Below are 21,215 nucleotides of genomic sequence, written 5' to 3' on the forward strand. Positions count from 1 at the left end.
ACAGATTGAAAACATAATTTAAAACAAATAAAAACATATTAACAAATACCATAAAAACAGCAGTCAGATTTAAAAAAAAAGTAGAGATGCTAATTTGGGGGGGAGGGAGTTCTAATCTAGTCATAAATTAATGAACATATAAGTACTTTTGAAAATATATCAGAATGCAAAAGCCTGGAATGCTATTCAGAAGCTAGCATGAAAAACACAACAAATAAAGAACTCTTATATTTATTATACAATCCCTTTGCACACATACGAGCACATATGCAATTTCAATCAGTAAGCCAATTGTAAGCAGCCATAAAAATTGGGAGATCAGCAACATTAAAATAAAGATTTAATCAGTATCCGCAGGATGTATAAACACAACAAACAAGGGTCAGATATAAATCTTTACATGATGACTAGTTCTTGTTCAGCAAAAGCCATTATCCATTCTCTTGATGTGTTCATGTCTATTGCCCTTGAGAGATATGGCAATGCATCTGATAATGCTAACTATTTGTCAGGAAAACATCAGTAAGTCAAAGACACTTAAGTGCCACTGGTGTTTGTAAATGCCGGCGGGATTTTCTTCGGTTGATGTTTTTTTCTGCGGGAAATGCGACTGACACAATGGAATAATGGAATAAAGCACATTAGCTGCTGCCAATAACAGCAGTAAGATAAACAAGTAACTGCTCTCTAACTTAATAATTATATTTCCTTTCCTTGAAGATTGCAATAAAGATGTGCTGATTGATATTCTAACACAGCGCTGCAATGCACAGAGGCTCATGGATGCTGAGGCTTACAGGAACATGTATGGCAGGGTACGTTACAATAATTTTGCTCTTTCCTTTACTTTACAGTCTTCTGTTCCAATAATGTGTGTGGTTTTTACAAATTCTTTTATGGAGCAGCATTGTCATCTGATTGCTTGGCTATACCTGAATGAACAGGTCCTATTTCCTGACCATCATAAATGCTACTGGTAGGAATCCTGAGGTCCATCTGTCAGTGGTTGGCAACCTTCAGTCTCGAAAGACTATGGTATAAGCCTACAGCACCCAGTATTCCCAGGCGGTCTCCCATCCAAGTACTAACCAGGCCTGACCCTGCTTAGCTTCCAAGATCAGAGGAGATTGGGCATGTGCAGGGTAACAGTAGCTGTCAGTGAGTACTTCCATTTCCCATTACCCTGCTTTTGGTCCACCCAATGGTTTTTTCTTCATAAACCACAGCAGCATATGGACTATTACCTAAAGAGCTAGCTGTAGGTGAATCCAAGGCCTTGTACACATGTGGAGGAATTTGGTTTTGTTTTTTTTCCCTTTGAACAGAAGCTTGCCTTCTTCAGTGCGATCACAGGTTGCTTTTACGATTCCCCTCAGTGTCAAAAGTTTTACCATGCTGCTGTTCTAGTAATGCATCTCCAAAGCACCCTCACCTGTATAGATCTGCTTGACCAATTCTTTACTTCCTGACCACAAATGGGTAGTCATAAACTGTACAGCAAAGAAGACAGCACTGTAGTGGAAAGCCTAGGAAAAGCAAAAGCAGGAACTCCTGCGCAAAACCAGGAACTCCTGCACAGACTCTTGAGTTTACTGGATTGCCATGTTAGCCAAAAATAGACCAGAAGCTCCTAGTGAGCAGATTCTTTACTTGGAGAAATACACAGCAGGTTCACAAGTTTTGAACACTTTTTTGTTCCTTTATGATTTCAGCTGAAAAATGAGGACAGAGAGAAATATACAGAACGTGCTTTCAAAAGCCCAAAGTCTCTGCTCTTATGAGACAGAAATTTCACTTAAATACAGTTTGCAAGTTCTGAGCAACTTTACAAGGTTCAGGGCCAGCCCAGCACCAACACTGAGTGTTGCAAATGTGCTAGAAGGCATGCCTGTGACACTCATCAGTGGTCTGACGCCAGCACTGGCTCAGCGCAGTTGCTGTCTGTTTTGTTTATCTATGATTAAGGTGGTAGGACAGGTGTCCTTTTGTCTTGTAACAGCCTTTACTCTTTCAGCAGAACATTTTCCAGTAGGTTATGAAGAAGCTCTGCAAGTTGCATAGGATGTGGTTTTTGGGTCAGTGGAAAGCTAGTCAGGCAGAAAGCTATTCCATTAAACTTAGATCTGGGTCAAGGGACCACATGCCTTAACACAAGAGTTAGGTTTGAAACTCCAGCCTTGGTGAAAAGGTGGTGGGGAAATCTGACAGCTCTGAAATCTTTCTAGCCACATCAGCCATATCAGATTGGGCTTCAGCAGTTCATGTCTTCTGTTTGTTGGAACCTTTTGGCCAGGTTCAGGTATAAGGAGAAACCAGATTTCCCACAATGCCTAAATGAAGCCATTGACGGCCAAATCTACTACAACTCCCCGAGCAGCGATGCAACGTGGCCATTGTGGTGTTCACTGTCTTCTCCAGGAGGGTTTGGGCTGCTGGAGGCCTCAGGTGATATTTGTTCCCTTGTCCCAGGCTCTTGCTGGGACAATCCCCAGGCCCATTGGGTCGTTGGCACAAGTCTGCATTGACCCAGGAACGTGGATCAGGCCCGGGAGGGAGATAAGGATTCGGAGGGTGCCACCGCTACCGAACCTGCACCCCCTTCCTGGGCCCTATTGCTACTTTTATTCATAAACGATGAGAAATCAATTATAAGGTGACCATAAGGAAGTTGATAATTTTTGCATTAGCATGAATTCCAATTGCAAAAGGATTACAAGATAAAATCAGAAGTGAGTACAAGTTAAAGCACTTGTTTCCACTGAAATACCATCTGAGCTGTTTCTGTAATTTAGGCTTTCACATAAAACTCTCTTAGATGCCATCTTACAATTACCCTACCCTGATTTCTCATAGCTGAGATAATTAGAAAATGTTAATAATGACAACTCAAAGTTGTCTTGTCTTATTTTTCACAGCACTTCTCCATTTACCCTAGTTCCAATTGTAGGGGGTAATTTTTAATTAGTCTCCATTTGTATTATTAATCAGTTTTCCTACAGGCTTGCTGTCAGCAGCAAATGTCTTAATGAATTAATTTCTATTCCATGTGTGATTTAGTGGCTGTCAAATGTATCTAATGTGCATTCAGCAAAGATTACATATTGTTTTTTCATCATAAATTCATTTTTAATTTGTATGTCTCTTTCCTCATTGCTGCTCTGTCTGCTATGTTAATTATATTCACAAGGCCTGTGGTTACCTTTAATTATTCGCCTTCTGAGAGCAGCTTTTGCATTAACTGTGCTATTTTTCATTTATAGTTTATATTACCCTTTTATTGCTAGATCCCTTGGTAATGAAAGTAATCATGCACAATTCACAAAGAAGCACTTCAAGCCAAGTTGCACTGGAGGACACATCCCCTTGTGTTTTGGTTCAGTCAATCAAAGTCTAGACGTTGAGTTGGTGACCAAAGCAATGCTGGCTAGAGAAGAAGACATGTGCCCTAAAGCAGTATGGATGATTCATGTATATTAACAATCTTCTGTAAGCATCACCATGCTAAAATAGATACCATACATGATAGGATTCTGCATATAGTTTAAAAAAAACAAAACCCCACATCTAGTACTGGATCACTGTTATAAACATGTGGATTGTCAATAAAAACTGGATCATTGTTCCCAACACATGGGCAGTCTAAACTAACGCCATTTTGGTTTCTGGATGGAATTGTTTGAGAGCCAAGCAGGACTTTGCTCTGCAAGGGGGCCACAGCATGCTGATCTCTTAGGAAAGGTCACACCAATCAAAGGGCATTAGGGGAAGGAAGGCTATGGCACAGCAGGCTGTCTGTGTATCTCCTAAGGCAAATCAGGGTGCTCCATTTTGATAAATTCCTGCAAGCACAAGTCCTACAGCATAATAAATTCAGGCTCCAAACTTACGCAGGCTGCCTGCTGGTGGCGCACTTCCTGTGCTGGCACCAACTGCCATAAAGTCGTCGGCGCCAGTCATAAAAGACACTCTGACAGCACACCACTTTGCCTGCTGCCAGCAGTGCCAGCAGAAAAGTCTGCTCTTTCCCACCCACTCCAATGCTTCTCCCGTTGCTTGCCAGAGCACTTATGTTAGTGGGAGAGGCTGGAGGGGTAGGGGAAGGCAGAACAAGGGCAAAGAGGGGCAAAATGGGATGTGGGAGAGCAGCAGCAGGGTGGGGAATGGGCAGAACAGGCATGGGAAGGGGTGGGATCAGTAGCACCGACACTGCCAATATCCTATCCCCCTTCCTAAACTTGATCTTGCAGTGCGGGTCCATCCAGATCTGCACCAGCTCTTTAGCTAGTGCAGGGCTGTGTAGACCCCACACACCTTGATGGCTTATACCCAGGTAAGGGAACAAATTTTCCCTTACTCAGAGGAGATATCTGCAAATCCCCCCCCCCCGCCACCGCCATAGGATGCAGTGGTTGCCATTTTTTCACTGCTGCATCGGTCGGGGGGGATAGATAGGATTGGGCTATAAGTTTCAAATTGCCCAGTGGTCAGGTCACTTGGGCAATTGTTCCAGATTTTTGTGCCAAGAAGCCTCTCCCATGAACAACCACAGCCTGGGTACAGCAGACACCCTTTTGTCCTTCAGGAATCTCTCTGACTGAGGTGCCATCAAGCCTCTGTGTGCTCCTGGAAGGATACATTCAAACTCAATCAAGTCCAGGAAACCTATGCTGGTGCTTGCATGCACACCATGAAGAGAAGCTCCCACCAAGCCGGCATCAACCTTGCCAAGGACACACATTTCTTTGGATGAGATGACTAGAGCTATTAATAATGCTAAATTTCTCTTCCCAAGGATTTGATTATGGAACTGAAAGAGACTCTCTCACACCACTTCAAGGACGTTATGGTTGGCCTGATGTATCCCCCTGCATCCTATGATGCCCATGAGCTCTGGCATGCTATGAAGGTACTTGTCAAACCATCTAACTTTGCCATTGTGACTACAACATACATCGTCATTTAACTGAATGTCTCCTTTTTCAGTACTATGGTTCAAACTGGACACAGACCTGACCGTGTAGCTCTATCCTTGCTTTCCTTTTTTAGAATATCAGCTGCAGAGAGGCCCAATCTGGATTGGGACCATGACACACTGGGGTAACCTTCTTGCCTGCAGCAGTACCTAGCTAGATTGGCCACTCGTGGTTGCTATTACCCTATGAGGGAAGCTGTTGCTGACAATAACCCCTTCCTTAATCCAGGCAAAGTTGAGCACTTTGACATTCTATTAATTCTGGGAAAGAATTAACTGCTTGCTTTAATTTCTCCAAGTGAGATCAATGAGGATCTAAAATGTTCAGTTTTGTCTGTACTGTGCCCACTAATTTAGCTAAGGTACAGGTAACTGTATGGTTTACTTATTGAGGTTTAGCTCTGGACCAGGTAGGACATATCTATATTTTGAAATCAGATCTGATTTCAAATTATAGATATGTCCTACATGGTCCAGAACTTCAATAAGTAATAGTACATATAGCATGTATATGTATGCATGTATGTATGTACGTACAGACATAATAATATGATAATAGCATATAGATCTTGAATCCAGTCCTGCTTTTCTCCCCTCTCTGTATCCATTGAGGGAGTGTGCGAAATGGCAGAGGTGGCAAAATTGGGAGGGGGATTCAAGCAGCACAGATGAACAAGCCATCCCTGGGTCAGATTTTAAATGGCAGAACTAAAACTTTATATTTTAAACAAGTTTGCCTAAGCATTTAATAGTTATACTGCCTGGTCCTAGACATATTTGAAGTTGCATTCACTTCAATGGAATGGCTTATGTCCAATCCTAATCCCCTTCCCCAGGGGCATAACTAGCAGTAGTGAAGGCTGCTTTATGGCTGTTGTACAGCTGTCACCCTGGTGGTGACGGGGAGGGGACGAAGGCGGATCAGGTCTGAGGGGGCAGGATCAGCAGCAGCAATGCATGCTAAACCCTGAGCCCCTTTCTTGGGCTTGATCCGCCTTCACAGAGCAACATAGACTTGAGCCAGCAACTGAGCTGGTGCAGCTCTGTGTCGTTCCATAATGGCTGCTGGGGCTTACCCAGTGGCAAGGGGACAAAAGTTACCTTACCCTGAGGACACCTCCAGAAGCCAATACTCCCCCTTGGGATGCAGCAGAAGCTGCACCAGCACCACTGCATCACCGCATAAAGATTTAGGTAGGGTTGGGCTGTTCTTGATAAGTGTGTACAGGAATTGCAACCTTAATAGCAACATGCTGTCAAATTGCACATACAGGTGGAGCCTCAGTATCCATGGGGGATCTGTTCTTCAACCCCTTGCTGAAACCGAAAATTGCAGATAATCAAATCCGTGATTTTCAGCCCCTTTTTGCCTCCAAAGGGGACTGGACTTGCACCCTGGTCCCCTCTGGAGGGCTTTCTGAAGCCCGCAAATGACGTGCGCATCTGCCCACTGCCTCTACAGGCTTCAGATTGGCCCCAAGAGGCAAAAAAAAAGCCACTTCCGGTTCCCTGGGGGAAACTGGAAGTGGTTTTTTTTGCCATATAAGGCATTCTGAGGTCCAGGGAAGCCCTTCAGGGGCTTTCCCGAGCCTCAGAATGCCTAACATGGTTAAAAAATGTGGAAGTGGTGTTTTTTTCACCATCTTAGGCATTCTGAAGCTCATAGAGGCAGTGGGCAGTTGTGCACTGCCTCTGCGGGTTTCAGAAGGGACCCAAGTGCAGCTCCAGTTCCCTGCAGAGGGCTCAGGTGGAGCCAAATCTGGTTCATTGCGGGTCTGGGGGACTCATGTTGAGCCAGATCCTTGGATGAAAAATCTGCAGATAAACAGGTGGAACCTGTATGTCTTTTTTTTTTTTTTTTAACTATTTCCTAAGTATATTAATATTAGTACACTTTCACTCTGTGCTAAAAGAAGATTGTCTCACATTCTATCCCATTTAATCAAAGGAACAACTTATGCATTTAGATGTAAAATGCTCTGATAAGCTGTCACAGGCTTTGGCTGTCTGATGCTCAGTGATCAGTGCTATCCTAAAGCAAATGAGATAAAATCACTACCTCTCAAGAAACATCACCTTGAGAAGACACTGTTCGGAAATGAATTTACAGAAGCCAGCATGTCGTTCTTATTCTAAATAATGTATTAATTGTGTCTGAAGCCATTGTTTATACTAGCAATGTTTTTCATTCCCAATGTAGGGAGCTGGCACAGAGCAGAACTGTCTAATTGATATATTAGCTTCAAGATCAAATGGAGAGATCTTCCAGATGAAAGAAGCCTACCTAATGCGTAATTATATATGTATATTGAAAGAAGAGATTGAGCTGTGAATCACGACTTCTCTAGTTAGAATCTCTCCTTTGTCATAAACTTGCCAAATGGCCTTATGGAAGCTACTTCTTCACAGTTGCAATATAGGAATATTCATATTTACCATACATTACAGGGTTGTTGTAAGGACCATATCAAAAATTATACACGTGAAACACTTTACATGCTCAGAAAGCGCTATACAAATTTGAAGTATTTTTTCTAAAATTATTACCATAACTATAGATCCTAAGATGATTAAGGACATCTTGAAACTTACCTGGTTCCCCCCTCCCCAAATAATCCTTGTAACTGGATTTTGATGAGAATGTTCTCTACTAGGGATCCCTATCTTCTTCCCCTCACAAACCACTTTGTTAACTATTTGTTCAAATATTATTATTATTATTATTATTATTATTATTATTATTATTATTATTATGTTCTCTGGAATGTAGCTGAAAACCACTGATCTAGCTAACAGAGGATTTCTTTAGCATTTTAAGAAGCATCAAACTGATATCTTTACCAGTTTGATCTGTGTTTTCTTAATATTTCATTAATGCATTCCAGGTTAATATGTTCAATTATTTTTTCTAGAATATGACAGTGACCTTCTTCAAGATATTTATTCTGAGACGTCTGGTCACTTCAGGGATACGCTTATGAACCTTGCACAGGTATTGTCCTCTGAGAGAGAGAGAGAGAGAGAGAGAGAGAGAGAGAGAGAGAGAGATGGATTAGGAGGCTTCGGAAGGGAAAGATTCCCTTACCCCTCCATAAGCCTTCCACTCCACAATGGGTCTCTATGGAAACCCACAATGGGATTCACTGGTACAGAAGAGAAAAAGGGGATGGGGAGGCTGCCCATAGAGGGGTTAGGATTCGATGCACACCATTGCTGCCAGATCCACACCCTCCTGCAGCCTCCCTGCACCCTGTTCCTCCCTCCTCCCTGCCCAGTTTTGCCCCCTTCGCACCTCTGCCCCACCCTTCTACTTCCCCTGTTCGCTTGCCTGCTTGGGCAGGTGGCCAGCAATTCAGCAATGCACTCTGGAAGGCTCCAGCCTTCCTGCTGGCACTCCGGTAGCTCACTATTCTGCACACTGCTGGAGTGTGCTGCACAGGGGGTTTTCAGCAGTCAGTGCTGGTGTGATGCACATTCTGCTAGCAGGGGAGCCCGATTGGATTGTACTGTAATTAAGGAGAAAGGCAAAAACAAAAGACTAAAACTATGTTTAAGAAAATATAGGAATATGAACATATTAGGTAAATGTATTTGTTGGTGACTATGGGGATGCACTGTCCACCCTTGGAAAATGTGGAGTAGTACTGTAGAGTGCCCCTGAGCATGTGCAGAGCACTCTTCCCTCAACTGAGCATGTGCAAAGCACTCTTCCCTCAACTGAGTAACTATATCTAGTTCTCCATCATGTGGTGTTAGAGAGAGGAGCTTCCAGGGCAAAGAGTGTGATACTCTGGTGTAGCAATCACAAGCTTTCACCCCCCCCACCCCAAATGACTTGAGTTTTTTTTCCTCCCCAGGGAACCAGGCAAGAAGGGTATGCAGATCCTGCTATGGCTGCTCAGGATGCTATGGTACCAACACATATCAGCAGTTTTAAAATCCTTTAGAAAAGTGCTTTGATGCTCGAGACCTTTTGCACATCATTCTTTTTCTGATGGTCTAGGTCCTATGGGAAGCATGCCAGCAAAAAACTGGGGAACACAAAAATTTGCTGCAAATGATTCTGTGCAACAAGAGCTACCAACAGTTGTGGATGGGTAATTATTTTAATCACTTCTGGATCATATTGCTAATTATGTGAACATATAGTGCAGGGGTGTCCAAACCTTTCGGCAGGAGGGCCACATCACCTCTCTGACACTGTGTCAGGGGCCGAGAAAAAAAATAATTAATTTACATTTCAAATTTGAATACATTTACATAAATGAATATAGTAGAGATGGAACTTATATGAATGAATGAAGGCCTTGCAATAGCTCAAGGCCTGTAAAAGCAAGGCTGGCCTATCCTTTGCTGCTGCTGCTGCATCGCAGATGTGAAACAGCAAGCAGTGGAGGGGGTCCTCGTTCCACAGCTCATATGAGAGGTGGAACAGTTGGCTGTCACGCTGAGAGCAGCTGTGTTGGACCAGCGCGGGTTTCAGCAAGTCTCTGGAGGGCCAGAGGCTCATTGGAGATTGGGAGCTCCCTGCGGGCTGAATTGGGAGTCCTTGAGGGCCACAAGTGGCCCCAGGGCTAGGGTTTGGACACCCCTGATATAGTGGAAGGAGACAGCACAGCACTTGACTAGAAATACAAAGCTACTTCAGTAAACATGAACGTTTTCAGAACCAGAAGCCAAGAGGGTTAAATGAATTCAATAAAAAATGACTGCCGTATGAGTCCAGCTCACACATGTAAACTAGCTGCTTTCTTCCACTGCCTCTTCCTCTAGACAACCCTTCCTGTGGGACAAACCTCAATATAAAATGGACATGTACCATCCGTCACATATAGGTATAAAGGTAAAGGTTTCCCCTACACATATTTCCTCTGCACAGCCATATTTCCTCATGCAACCCATTCTAGGGGTTGTATATGACATGTACCATCTGTCACCTATAGGTATGCATACTTAATACTACTCTGAAAGATATCCATCTATGTGTTGAAGTCATCTGTCACTCATGGTGGTGTACATAATTTCTCCCCTCTTTTGTCCTCACAACAGCTCAGTGAGGTAGGTGAAGCTGAGATAAAGTGACTGGCCCAAGGTCACCCAGGAAACTTCATGGCTGAACATTTAAATATGGATCTTTCAGGTCAAAGTCCAGCTCCCAAACAAAATAGCACAAAAAGGATGCAAAAATTATGGATTAGGTGTTTTAGTAACCATAGCCAACAAAGCTAATATCTAGTAACCATAGCCAACATAGCTATTATTTATAGAATGACTAGAAGCATAAATCTAAGAACACAATCCTGAGCATTCTCTGGACTGACCCAGTATTGTAATGCACATCTGCAATTACTTGTGAGTCGGCGCAAGGACATGTGTTGGCCCACTGAGGCCACAATTGAGCCATTTAGTTATTTGATTTTTCTCTGTAAACCGCTTTGTGAACTTTTAGTTGAAAAGAAGCGGTATATAAACTGTTAATAATAATAATAATAATAATAATAGGCCTCCACGACAACATAAAGAGGTGAGTTCATGCTGGTCCTTCCAGGCTGATGTGGGAGTTTGGGGAGGGTGGGGGGAGGGTGGAATGGGGACTCCCAAGGAAGGAGGAGGGTGGGCAGTGGGCAGTCCAGTAGGCGAACTGGCCCCAGAAGGGGGTGGTACCAGGATCCGGCACTTAGGCCAAACCCTAACCCCTTCCCGAGCAGTTTGACCTTACACCAATTTCAGTGGCGCAGATCCAAGTAACCCCATTGGGATAGCTGCCGTGTGACACAGGGCACTCCGAGTTGTGCAGCAGCCAGCCCCAGCTCCATGCTGGACACTGGGCAGGTCAGCTGGCCTACCCTGTTCCAGCATGGGTTAGAATCAGGCTGCCTGAGTTACTAATATATTTTCTCTGATTGGTTTGACAATGGCAGTTGTCAAAGTATGTTTCCTGGTCACATTGATATTTTTCAATCAATCACTGAACAGTGTTTAGTCAAACCAAATTCATATTTTAACATTATTTTAAAATTATCATAAATAGTAATGGATGGGTCATCATTCATAAATACATCTTTCTTTATTTTTATTTTAAGTTTTTCAAGAATTTCAGAATATCTCTGGGCAAGACATAGTAGATGCCATTAATGAATGTTATGATGGATACTTTCAAGAACTACTGGTAGCAATAGGTAAGAAAATCTTTATAACAGCAACATGTTATAATTGTACTAGCACATCCAGTAAGCAAACTGAAATATGCAGTACTTGTGGCATTTTCCCTTTGTATTTTCATTTTGTAAAAGTGACATTTTGAATATTTGTAGTATAGTACCACATCTACAATATGGAAAAAATTTGAAATGCAAGTTGGGAAAAGCAGTTTATCTAAATAGCACTACAATAAGCTCTCCCATCTTGAATTCCTTTACCTATTTGCTGAAACAAAACTGCAACTCACTCTGAATGAGCAGTTAATTGCACTCCTGGTTTAACTGTTGTTGTTGCTATGGACTTCTTGCATCACACTGAGAAAATCTAGATCTGTGTCTAGATCTGTTCTCCGACAAACTAGTGACTAGTGACAAAAGGTGCAGAGTTAAGCCTTTTATTTCTGTTTAGCTCTCTATACCTGACAGATTCTTTCTGTCAGATAACATCTGCCAGACCTTAGGCTTCAGCAGATCTTCCTGTTCTAGGGAATTGGTTGAGCTACCTAAGAAGGAAGGAGGCCTTTTCAACTCTAACCTACTTAATGAAACAGATGGCACAAAAGCAATTCATTGTCTGCAAACTTTGGAACTGCTAGTACTAGGAAGGGTGGGGGGAGGGGTGAAATGGAAAATAATTCCCAAAATTATTTTTGATAACTCCATTGGACGGTTGGAAGACCAAAAATGCTGAATATTAGTGGGGTACTTAAGAATCTCATTTCTCAATAAAAGAATATTAATATTCTTATTATATTTTATAGTAATATTTATATTACTTAATATTCTCAATTTGGAATAAAATGTGGAATATAGGAACTCTTCAGCCATCAGAATTCTTTATATATAGTTCTGATGGAATTTATACACAAACATACACACAAACATATATAAAGAATTCTGATGGCTGATGGTTTCTGATGGCGAGCTATGTTGTTGGCATCCTTCAGTCTCGGAAGACTATGGTGTCACACTCTGAATGGTGGTTCTGGAACAGAGTGTCCTCTCCAGTGCACAAAGCCTGGGTAAAGTAGGTATGGAGGATAGGCTGTTACCCATGCAGCAAATCCCCCCTCTCCACGTCTCTGAAATGGTCCAATGGAAAGGCAAAGGCCAATACGGTTGGTTCCAGCGGCGTCGCAGGAGTTGCCAGAACGTGACTGTGTTCAGCCATGAATTGCCTCAGGGACTCCGGCTCCGGATTTTGCCTCGAGGTTGACTCCTGAAGCCTTTTCCATAACTGGATGTAGCCACAAGGCAGTGGAGGTTTGGGATCAGAGTTTTCCTTCTCTCAGATGAGCTGCCTTCCCAGGCTGACGAGTCCCATCTACCCGGTGGCTGTTTAGTCGCCTCTTACGACAAGTACAGCCAAACTGAGGGCCTATTCTTATCCCCAGCCCCCAGGCGAGCTATATAGATATATATTTTCCAATTCATTCAGCATCACTTATTATAAAAACATCCAAAAAAAGACTGAAAGAAATGGGCAGCTTCATACTTCCAGAGAAACAAATGATGATTACTTGCATCTGATTGTAATAGGGAGTTTTTGAAGATTGTAATGTCTTCCTCTGATTTTTTCTCCTCAGTTCTATGTGTTAGAGACAAAGCTTCCTATTTTGCATATAGACTTTACAATGCGATTCACGTAAGTATTTACATCATCTGAAAGAGCAGTTTAACTATCCTTTTGTTCATTATGTGGCTGAGTTCTCCTCTGTTATAAGTTATAATCCTTTAAAAAAGAAAAGGGCTGCTCGATAGCTTTAGGGCTTTATGAGAATCATGCCAATTACAAATCCCAAACAATGGTTAATGCAATGATCCAGCAGATGCAATGCAACCTCCATTTCCCCAAATGGAGATACAGTGAGATACAAAACACTGCTGGATTTACAGCTTGACTTTAACCATGTCTTTGATTCTGAAAATGTTCAATGGATCTCAGAATTATATAGTAGAATTTATTTCCTGGTCAGTTTACTTTCAGCCCAAACCTTCACATACTTACTCAGAAGTAAGTTCCATTGTGGTCAGTGGGACTTACTCCCAGGAAAGTGTGTATAGGATTTTCCATCTTTAGAATTTAAGTGTTAATGGCTGTACTAAGGGGAAGGGCAGAAGAATGGATATATCAGAAATGTTAAATAATCACCCCACATAACTAAGGTCCTGCTGAAAGCCCACACCCACCCATTATGTACAGTGGCAAATACATATATGCCTTCAATATGAAAATACAGTGCATCCTTCAATTTAAAAAACATCATTCTGAATGGATGTCTCTCCCTCTGGTGTACAAATGTAAAATTACCATTTAGGTGCTATCATGCAATCTCCTCCTCTTGGTCTGAGAAAATACTCTGAATACTTTCAGTTGTGTTAATTGTCATTCAGAACTGTTAAAAGTGCTTTGGGGCCACAGGACATATCCAGAAGCATATATTTAAGCTTATGGTCAGGTTTACTTAGGGTGCCAACTCTTTCCCCATTCAGCATAATGTGTATTGTGTTGGCAACTTTCAGTCTCGAAAGACTATGGTATCGCACTCTGAATGGTGGCTCTGGAACAGCATCTAGTGTGGCTGAAAAGGCCAATTCAGGAGTGACAATCCCTTCCACACTGGGAGCAAGTGCAGTCTGTCCCTGGTCTGTCTCCCTGGCTATGGGCCTTCCTTCTTTGCCTCTTAGCCTCAGACTGTTATAAGAACATAAGAACAACCCCACTGGATCAGGCCATAGGCCCATCTAGTCCAGCTTCCTGTATCTCACAGTGGCCCACCAAATGCCCCAGGGAGCACACCAGATAACAAGAGACCTCATCCTTGTGCCCTCCCTTGCATCTGGCATTCTGACATAACCATTTCTAAAATCAGGAGGTTGCGCATACACATCGTGGCTTGTACCCCGTAATGGATTTTTCCTCCAGAAACTTGTCCAATCCCCTTTTAAAGGCGTCTAGGGTAGACACCAGCACCACATCCTGTGGCAAGGAGTTCCACAGACTGACCACACGCTGAGTAAAGAAATATTTTCTTTTGTCTGTCCTAACCCGCCCAACACTCAATTTTAGTGGATGTCCCCTGGTTCTGGTGTTATGTGAGAGTGTAAAGAGCATCTCCCTATCCACTCTGTCCATTCCCTGCATAATTTTGTATGTCTCAATCATGTCCCCCCTCAGGCGTCTCTTTTCTAGGCTGAAAGGGCCCAAACGCCGTAGCCTTTCCTCATAAGGAAGGTGCCCCAGCCCCGTAATCATCTTAGTCGCTCTCTTTTGCACCTTTTCCATTTCCAAGTGTTGTTCCAAGTGTTGGCCAAGTGTCTCTTCAAACTGGGAAAGGCCATGCTGCACAGCCTGCCTCCAAGCGGGTCGCTCAGAGACCAGGGTTTCCCACTTGTTGAGGTCCACTCCTAAGGCCTTCAGATCCCTCTTGCAGATGTCCTTGTATCACAGCTGTGGTCTACCTGTAGGGCGCTTTCCTTGCATGAGTTCTCCATAGAGGAGATCCTTTGGGATCCGGCCATCATCAATTCAGCACAAACAAAAATATTAAATGAATACTCCAGACCTTCTGCATTGCTACTCGCTGGGTGGTTAATAAGTCCTGCCACCTCTTTCTTGATGTGCAAGGGCAGACATTGGAAAATGTAGGAAAGGTGGTGACTTGCATGTATTTCTAATTCAAATGTGATGTTTCCTCTCCATGATTGCTAAAGTAAGATATTTCAAAGCAATGTAAAGAAACGTGCCCAAGTGTGAGTATAAAAACAAAAAGGGGGAGGAAGGAGAGAACTGCAATATAACATTCCAGGGTAGCCCAGTTAAGGTAACTGTTGACAACTGCAGCATAAGTCATAATTCTGAACATTTCTGAGACTTCCCAGATCTCCAATACTGCTTCTTTGATGTACTTAGCCTAGGTACCAGAACATAGCATAGTGCCAAGCAAATTGGTTCAAGTAAGTTTTTTATTTTTTAAATATATTATTTATTTATTTATTTATTTATTTATTTATTTATTTTCTGGCACAGCTAAGCCAGGACAAGAGCAGCTACAACTAGCTGCATAGATGACAGAAGCTGTTCCCAATTCAATATACCATTGCATTCACATACCAATGTGTTCTATCACAACACACTTTTTTCTGAGTAAAAGTGCTCAGTGACGCAGCAAATAAATGCTCTTCTCTGAAATGTGTAAGCGCCCAATACCTTAGTCCAGCAGTTCTCAAACTTTTTAGCATTGGGACCCACTTTTTAGAATGACAATCTGTTGGGGCCCACCAGAAGTGATGTCATTAACATGGAAGTGATGGCATGACCAGAAGTGAAATCATCAAGTAGGAAATTTTTTTGGAATCCTAGTCTGCAATCCTATCCACAATTACCCAGGAGAAAGCCCCATTGAGTATCATTATTAAAAGCATATACATTGTAGCCTGTTCAAAGTACAGATCTGTAACATTTCCCCAAATGCAGTCACATACCATAAAATCTAATATATTAAAAATAAAATATTGAAATGAATGGGGACCCACCTGAGATTGGTTCATATAGTGGGTCCTAACCCACAGTTTGAGAAACAGTGCCTTAAGGACCAGTACTATCCAACTTTCCAGCACTGATATAGCCATGCCAGTAGGCCACCCACTGCATTCTCTGGTGAGGGTACAGTCATGGAGGCCTCCTCAAAGTAAGGGGATGTTTGTTTGTTTACTTTGAAGCTGCATTGCTGCTGTGATGGCACTAGAAAGTGCCAACTTCCCAGCACTGGTGCAGCCGCAATGTGGCCTTGAGGTAAGGGAACAAATGTTCCCTTTTCTTCAGCAGGCCTCTGTGATTGCCTTCTCCCCACAGGGTGCAGTGCACACCCCATTGGCACTACTGCACCAGCACTGGAAAATTGGATAGGATTGGGCCCTTACAGCTCAATCCTGAGCCGCCCGGGGCATGCGGCTGTGGCAGCGCCGAAAATGGCTGCCGCTGCATCCTGTGCACTTCGGACAGCCGTGGGCGGCTCCTGGGGAGATGGGGACTTTTGTACCCTTCCCCCAGGTAAAGTGAGTAGCCCCACAATGGGGCTACTCAATTCACCACCAACGAAAAGGTTGACGGTGACTCAAGAGCCTCCATGTAGAGCAGCGAGCTGAACACGGAGGTTCTGGATCTAGTAGAGCATCGCTCCACTAGTCCCATCTCCCTCCCCACTCCCTCTCCCCCCCGAACGCCTCTGCCCACCTTCTCCCTGCCTCCCCATTACACCTCCTCCCTCCCCTCTGCCCACCTCCCACCTCCCAGGAAAAACCTCCTCCCCGCCTCCCCCCATGGCCCTGCTTACCTCTCTACTGCTTGGCAGTCTGCACGACCACTGAGTGGAGGAGGTTGAGTGCCCACCCAGCGGTAGCCCGGCACTCGCCTGGCGGTAGGGCCTGCAAACATGCCTTATGGCATGATTGCAACATTCCGCACCAGTGGTGAGCTGGCGCACCAAGCCCAGGATTGGGCTCTTAGTCAGTTACAATTTTGTTTACATCTTAGGCACAGTATATGGACATCACAGCACATTCCTATGCATGTTTACCCAGAAGTAAGTACCATTGTGATCAATGGGGCTTGCCCCCAGGAAAGAGGGTATAGGATTGTAGCCCTAGTCTGTTAACAAGGCTTTTCCAGCAAAAATAAACATTAGGAAGGATATTATTAAACTATTTACTGTAACCATCAAATCTTTCTCTGTCAGTCGTATTCTTTTGAAGGCGAAAGCTCAACAGCATGAGCAATTGACAAATTCATCCTAATACCTTGGAATAAACAAAAATGTAAATATGTGAAATAACATTTTCCTTCTACAGCCCATAAAGCAGAGCTTAGTGGACTACTCTGTCCACTAGATGTCACCATTGTTCCATAAACAGGGAGGCAAACTCCAGCAACAAGCATCTGGATATTAATAGCTACCATTTACAGCAATGGCTGCTGAGTGCAGGACTAGGCATCTCAGCAAACAATTGTTCCTGCATCAGAGACTTCTCCAGTTACTGCTGCTTCCTGGTCTCTCTTCCACTCTTCATTCTCTTTCCCCAACCTGCAATTATTTTGCCACGCAAGGCTTGATCCGGCCACCATTGCACCTCACTGCCTCTCAAGCCATTTCTACTTCCAGTTAGGCAGCACAGTGTGGCATGATCCACTGTTAGAGACATATGTAGACTAATCGACTATGGGCCCAATGCTATGTATATCTACTCATAAGTAAGTTCCATTGTGTTCTATAGGGCTTACTCCCAGAAAATTAGGATTGCAGCTCATTTGCGCCTTCTTGGGAGGAAGCCGGGCCAGTGCTCAGAGGTGCGCAGTCCTGTGAAGACTGACACCAGTTTCCTCGGCGAGCCTTGCGATGGCCAAGCTGGTGGGGATGAGGCATTCCTGGGAAGGGGAGGGCAGGCAGTGGGCGGCCCCAGTGGCGGGTGGGGGGAGCGGGAGGTGGGGCTGGGATCCAGCACTTATGCTGGATAAGCACATATGTGCTGGATTGCAGCCCTCACCGTGAAAGGCACCTTACCCGGAGTTAAGGGTAAAAGTTTCCCCTTGCCTCTGGCTGAGCTGCCTTGAGTCCTTATCCTGCTCTTAGCTTGCCTTTTCCAGCGCAGGGTAGGATTGCGCCCTTAGTGCTTTACACTCCCTTTAGCTACGCTATTGCTTGAAACCAGTACAAAGTAAATTAGCACAATGGGTTATTTCCTTCTGGGAAAAAAGTAACTGTGGGGATTCAGACTATGGGGGGCTAAAGGGCTCCCCATCCTCCATGCCATAGTCCTGAAGTGGTTAATCCCCACCGTCCACTCCAACATCGTTTATTTACAAGAGGAATGTTAAACATATCAGCTGTAATGAAATGCACAAAATGACACACAGTTTGGCCCTAAGCACATATACTTCTTTGGCCTCATACTGTTCATAAGCCAGTACTTCAAAACAAGACTACTCTATACAGTAAAAACCTTTGACTATCAACATTTCCCACATCTGTATTTCAGGGCAGTACAACCTAGTTTATGATTTGGGACAGTGTGTAAAAATCATTTCCAGCCTATCTAGAAAACTGATGCGTAGAACAATTTAATGTCTTTTCCCCTTTTCAGGAGTTAGGATTCCATAACAAAACAGTAATAAGGATTCTGATTGCCAGAAGTGAGATAGATCTGATGAATATAAGACAACGGTATAAGGAGAGATATGGCAAATCTCTCTTTCATGATATCAAGGTGAGTCTTCAACACACCGTTTGATTGAAGTGGGGTGTGTGGATGAGCAGTTTAGAATAATTTAGCCACTGAGAAACTGATAGCAATCTGCACCTAGTAAGTACACCAGGCACGAACATCCATTCAGAAAGTCAGAGAACAAGACAAAAAGTAAATCGTTGCTCCTGAATTGAAATGGACTGTTTGGCTCTTAGCCCAAATTAGGTCCATCCCATCACCCCTTTCTCTCTATGGATTGTAACATCCAACAGACATAACAGGAAAGAGTCAGGCCAGTTCTGAATTATTTCAGTCAGGTGCTGCTGCTTTTACTTTACTGAAAGTCAACTTCTGATTTGTGCAAATGCTCAGACTGCCTGAAACAAGATGTGTTTTAAACTGAACGGGAGTTCTTTGGCAAAACTGTGAAGTGTCCAACATGTGTGCTTTTTTGTTTTACAAAGACTTCACATACACTTTTGCCACAAGAGGCCTTCCAGACAAACAGATACAGTAGACCCATGGTACAATCCTATCCTTCCCTCTCCCCGCTGGTGCAGCTACTTTGAAAAGGTATGTGCTGTATCCAGTGGAGAGGGGGTAGTTGGAAGCTTCAGAAGGAAAAGTCTCTTTCTCCCTGCCACCCTACAATAAGCATACCACACTGCAATTGGTCTCCTCAGACTGGCTGCAGCAAATTGATGGCACAAGTCCGAGGAGAGAGTGGGGAGGCAGCGAAAATGGAGGCCTAGGATGTGGCGCACACCATTGCTGCTGGATCCACACCTCCCGCAGTCATCCTGTCCCTCCACCTTCCCTGCCCAGTTCCTCTCCCTCCCTGCCCCCTCTTTGCCCTCCTCCCACCACCTCCCACATCCCATGCTGGTTTACCTGATCTGATGGGCAGCCTGCATGGTGATAATGTGCACGGGAAAGCTTTGGCCGATGCTGGTGGAACACTAGTTCTGCTGGTGGGGCAGCCCAGTAGGAATGGGCTGCCCATGTACCAAACAAGGCCTTAGTGAAGGGCCCTAAGAACTTGAGAATCCTGGGAAATGCTGTAAAGGTTTCTAGGGTGTGATTTGGAACGCTTAGTTCATGCTGGGACCGCATCATGCTACAAGGTAAGCATCCTATGCAAGCTGAAAGTTATGAGTGGTGTTGGTCATCACTGCAGTTCCAACTCTTTCTTGGTCTACCTCCTGTCTGACCAAGTGAAGTGAAGCAGCAAAAGAAGATTGAGGACCTGATGTAGCAGGGGCCAGATGGGACTGTGGCCAGCCAGTCATATCTGCTGCTGTTCCTCATTGGGTCTGTGCCACTTCCCCTGCAGTTTAATGGAAGCTAGATTGAGGGTAGACCATTGCAGCAGCAAGTGAAGACCCCTTAAAAGAGGTAGGCCAGTCTCAGGACAAGCATCATTCAGCTTGGTTACCCTGCCCTCCTGCTCCACATACCAAAATTACAAAATCTGGCCAGGAGCCCAGCCTTCAATTCAGGACTGGCCCTTCCATGACCAACTTCAGGCAGCAGATTGGAGGAGGGAGGCACTCATCTCTGAGTTCCTTCTTCCCTCCACTACTCATACTTTTCCTTCCACTGCCTGAACCGGAAAAGGGGAACAGGGAGGAAAAGGAAGTGTGGAGGGGAGAACAGTGCTGAGCTAGAGCACTGGAGAGCGGAAGGCGCAGAGGCTGGCACATCATCAGGTGATCGGGTGAGGGGGACAGCATTTGGCATGCTGCCTCAGGCGTCAGGAGGTCACAGTCTGGCCTTGCATAAATGAAAAAACAAAACCCTTCCACCATTATACAAAGTAACCGTTTCATAAATATTTATTTACCTTGCAGAATTTTGCTTCTGGACACTATGAGAGAGCTTTACTTGCCATCTGTGCTGGTGATGCTGAAGATTATTAAAAGGAAGAAAAGGAATGAGAAGGTGATGGGCTGCAAATGTTGAATAGTAATCCAAACTGCGCTCATGTGCATTACTCTGTATGCTATCCTTTAATATGATTTCTTCCTCATGATTTGTTTGATGTCTTATATTTTCTTCAAAAAAAATGTAAACAAATACATGGTCTTTCACTCAGTAGAATATTTAACAGCATAATGCACCATCAGGATCAGGCTGTCATTTGCAGCTCTACTGTGCATATTCAGAAGCGAATCCCAAAATCTGCACTGAATCACAACCTTAAAGCTGCGATCCTATACAAAATTACCCTGGAGTAAATCCCATAGAAATCAATGATCTTACTTCTGGGTAGACATGCCTAAGATTGTGCTGAAAAAGCTTTCCCCCTATCTGCCCATGACCTGCCCCTGCAACCAACTTTCTGTGGCTGATGCAGCCTGGGGTCCGCAGCAACAGACTTTTAATGCTACTACTGCTTTGCAGCAGTGACTCAGACTGGCCTAGCAGTGGCATGCTCTGTGCACAATTGCTGGGTTTTTTGCAACTGTGGGGTGCTCCATTGGATTGGGCCATGTATCAGATATTTCAGTCTCCATTTTATTATATCAGCCATTTTCAACCAGTGTGCCATGGAGGGTTTGGGGGAGGGTCATTTGTTAGTAGGGCCACTGGGGGATACGAGCACCTGCTCTCAGTGTGGTGTCAATTCTCAAAAACCGATGGTGCACCCTGATAATTTTAGTGCCTCTTCAGTGTGCCATGAGATGAAAAAGATTGAAAACCGCTATAATTATATCAACAACATTGTAAGAATCATAAGGTGACTCTATAATTCCCATTTTTCCTCTTTCTTGCACAAGAATACACAAGATTTATGTAAT

At 43.9% G+C, this 21,215-nt stretch overlaps 1 protein-coding gene and 1 pseudogene across 1 annotated transcript in view; one reads left to right on the forward strand and one right to left on the reverse strand.

Annotated features, from left to right (window-relative positions):
* ANXA10 (annexin A10) overlaps positions 1 to 20,333 on the forward strand; it is a 118,007-nt gene extending 97,674 nt beyond the window's left edge. Inside the window, exons 3-12 of the mRNA XM_066632897.1 lie at positions 721 to 815; positions 4,793 to 4,906; positions 7,173 to 7,263; positions 7,885 to 7,964; positions 8,830 to 8,883; positions 8,976 to 9,069; positions 11,056 to 11,151; positions 12,759 to 12,817; positions 18,313 to 18,435; positions 20,265 to 20,333. Coding sequence (XP_066488994.1) covers positions 721 to 815; positions 4,793 to 4,906; positions 7,173 to 7,263; positions 7,885 to 7,964; positions 8,830 to 8,883; positions 8,976 to 9,069; positions 11,056 to 11,151; positions 12,759 to 12,817; positions 18,313 to 18,435; positions 20,265 to 20,333 — 875 coding nt within the window. The remainder of the gene's footprint in view (positions 1 to 720; positions 816 to 4,792; positions 4,907 to 7,172; positions 7,264 to 7,884; positions 7,965 to 8,829; positions 8,884 to 8,975; positions 9,070 to 11,055; positions 11,152 to 12,758; positions 12,818 to 18,312; positions 18,436 to 20,264) is intronic.
* Positions 1,041 to 1,160, reverse strand: LOC136656375 (5S ribosomal RNA; annotated as a pseudogene).
* Positions 20,334 to 21,215: the final 882 nt, after the last annotated feature.

The sequence above is a fragment of the Tiliqua scincoides genome, chromosome 6 (genome assembly GCF_035046505.1).
Source record: "Tiliqua scincoides isolate rTilSci1 chromosome 6, rTilSci1.hap2, whole genome shotgun sequence".
Classification (NCBI taxonomy): domain Eukaryota; kingdom Metazoa; phylum Chordata; class Lepidosauria; order Squamata; family Scincidae; genus Tiliqua; species Tiliqua scincoides.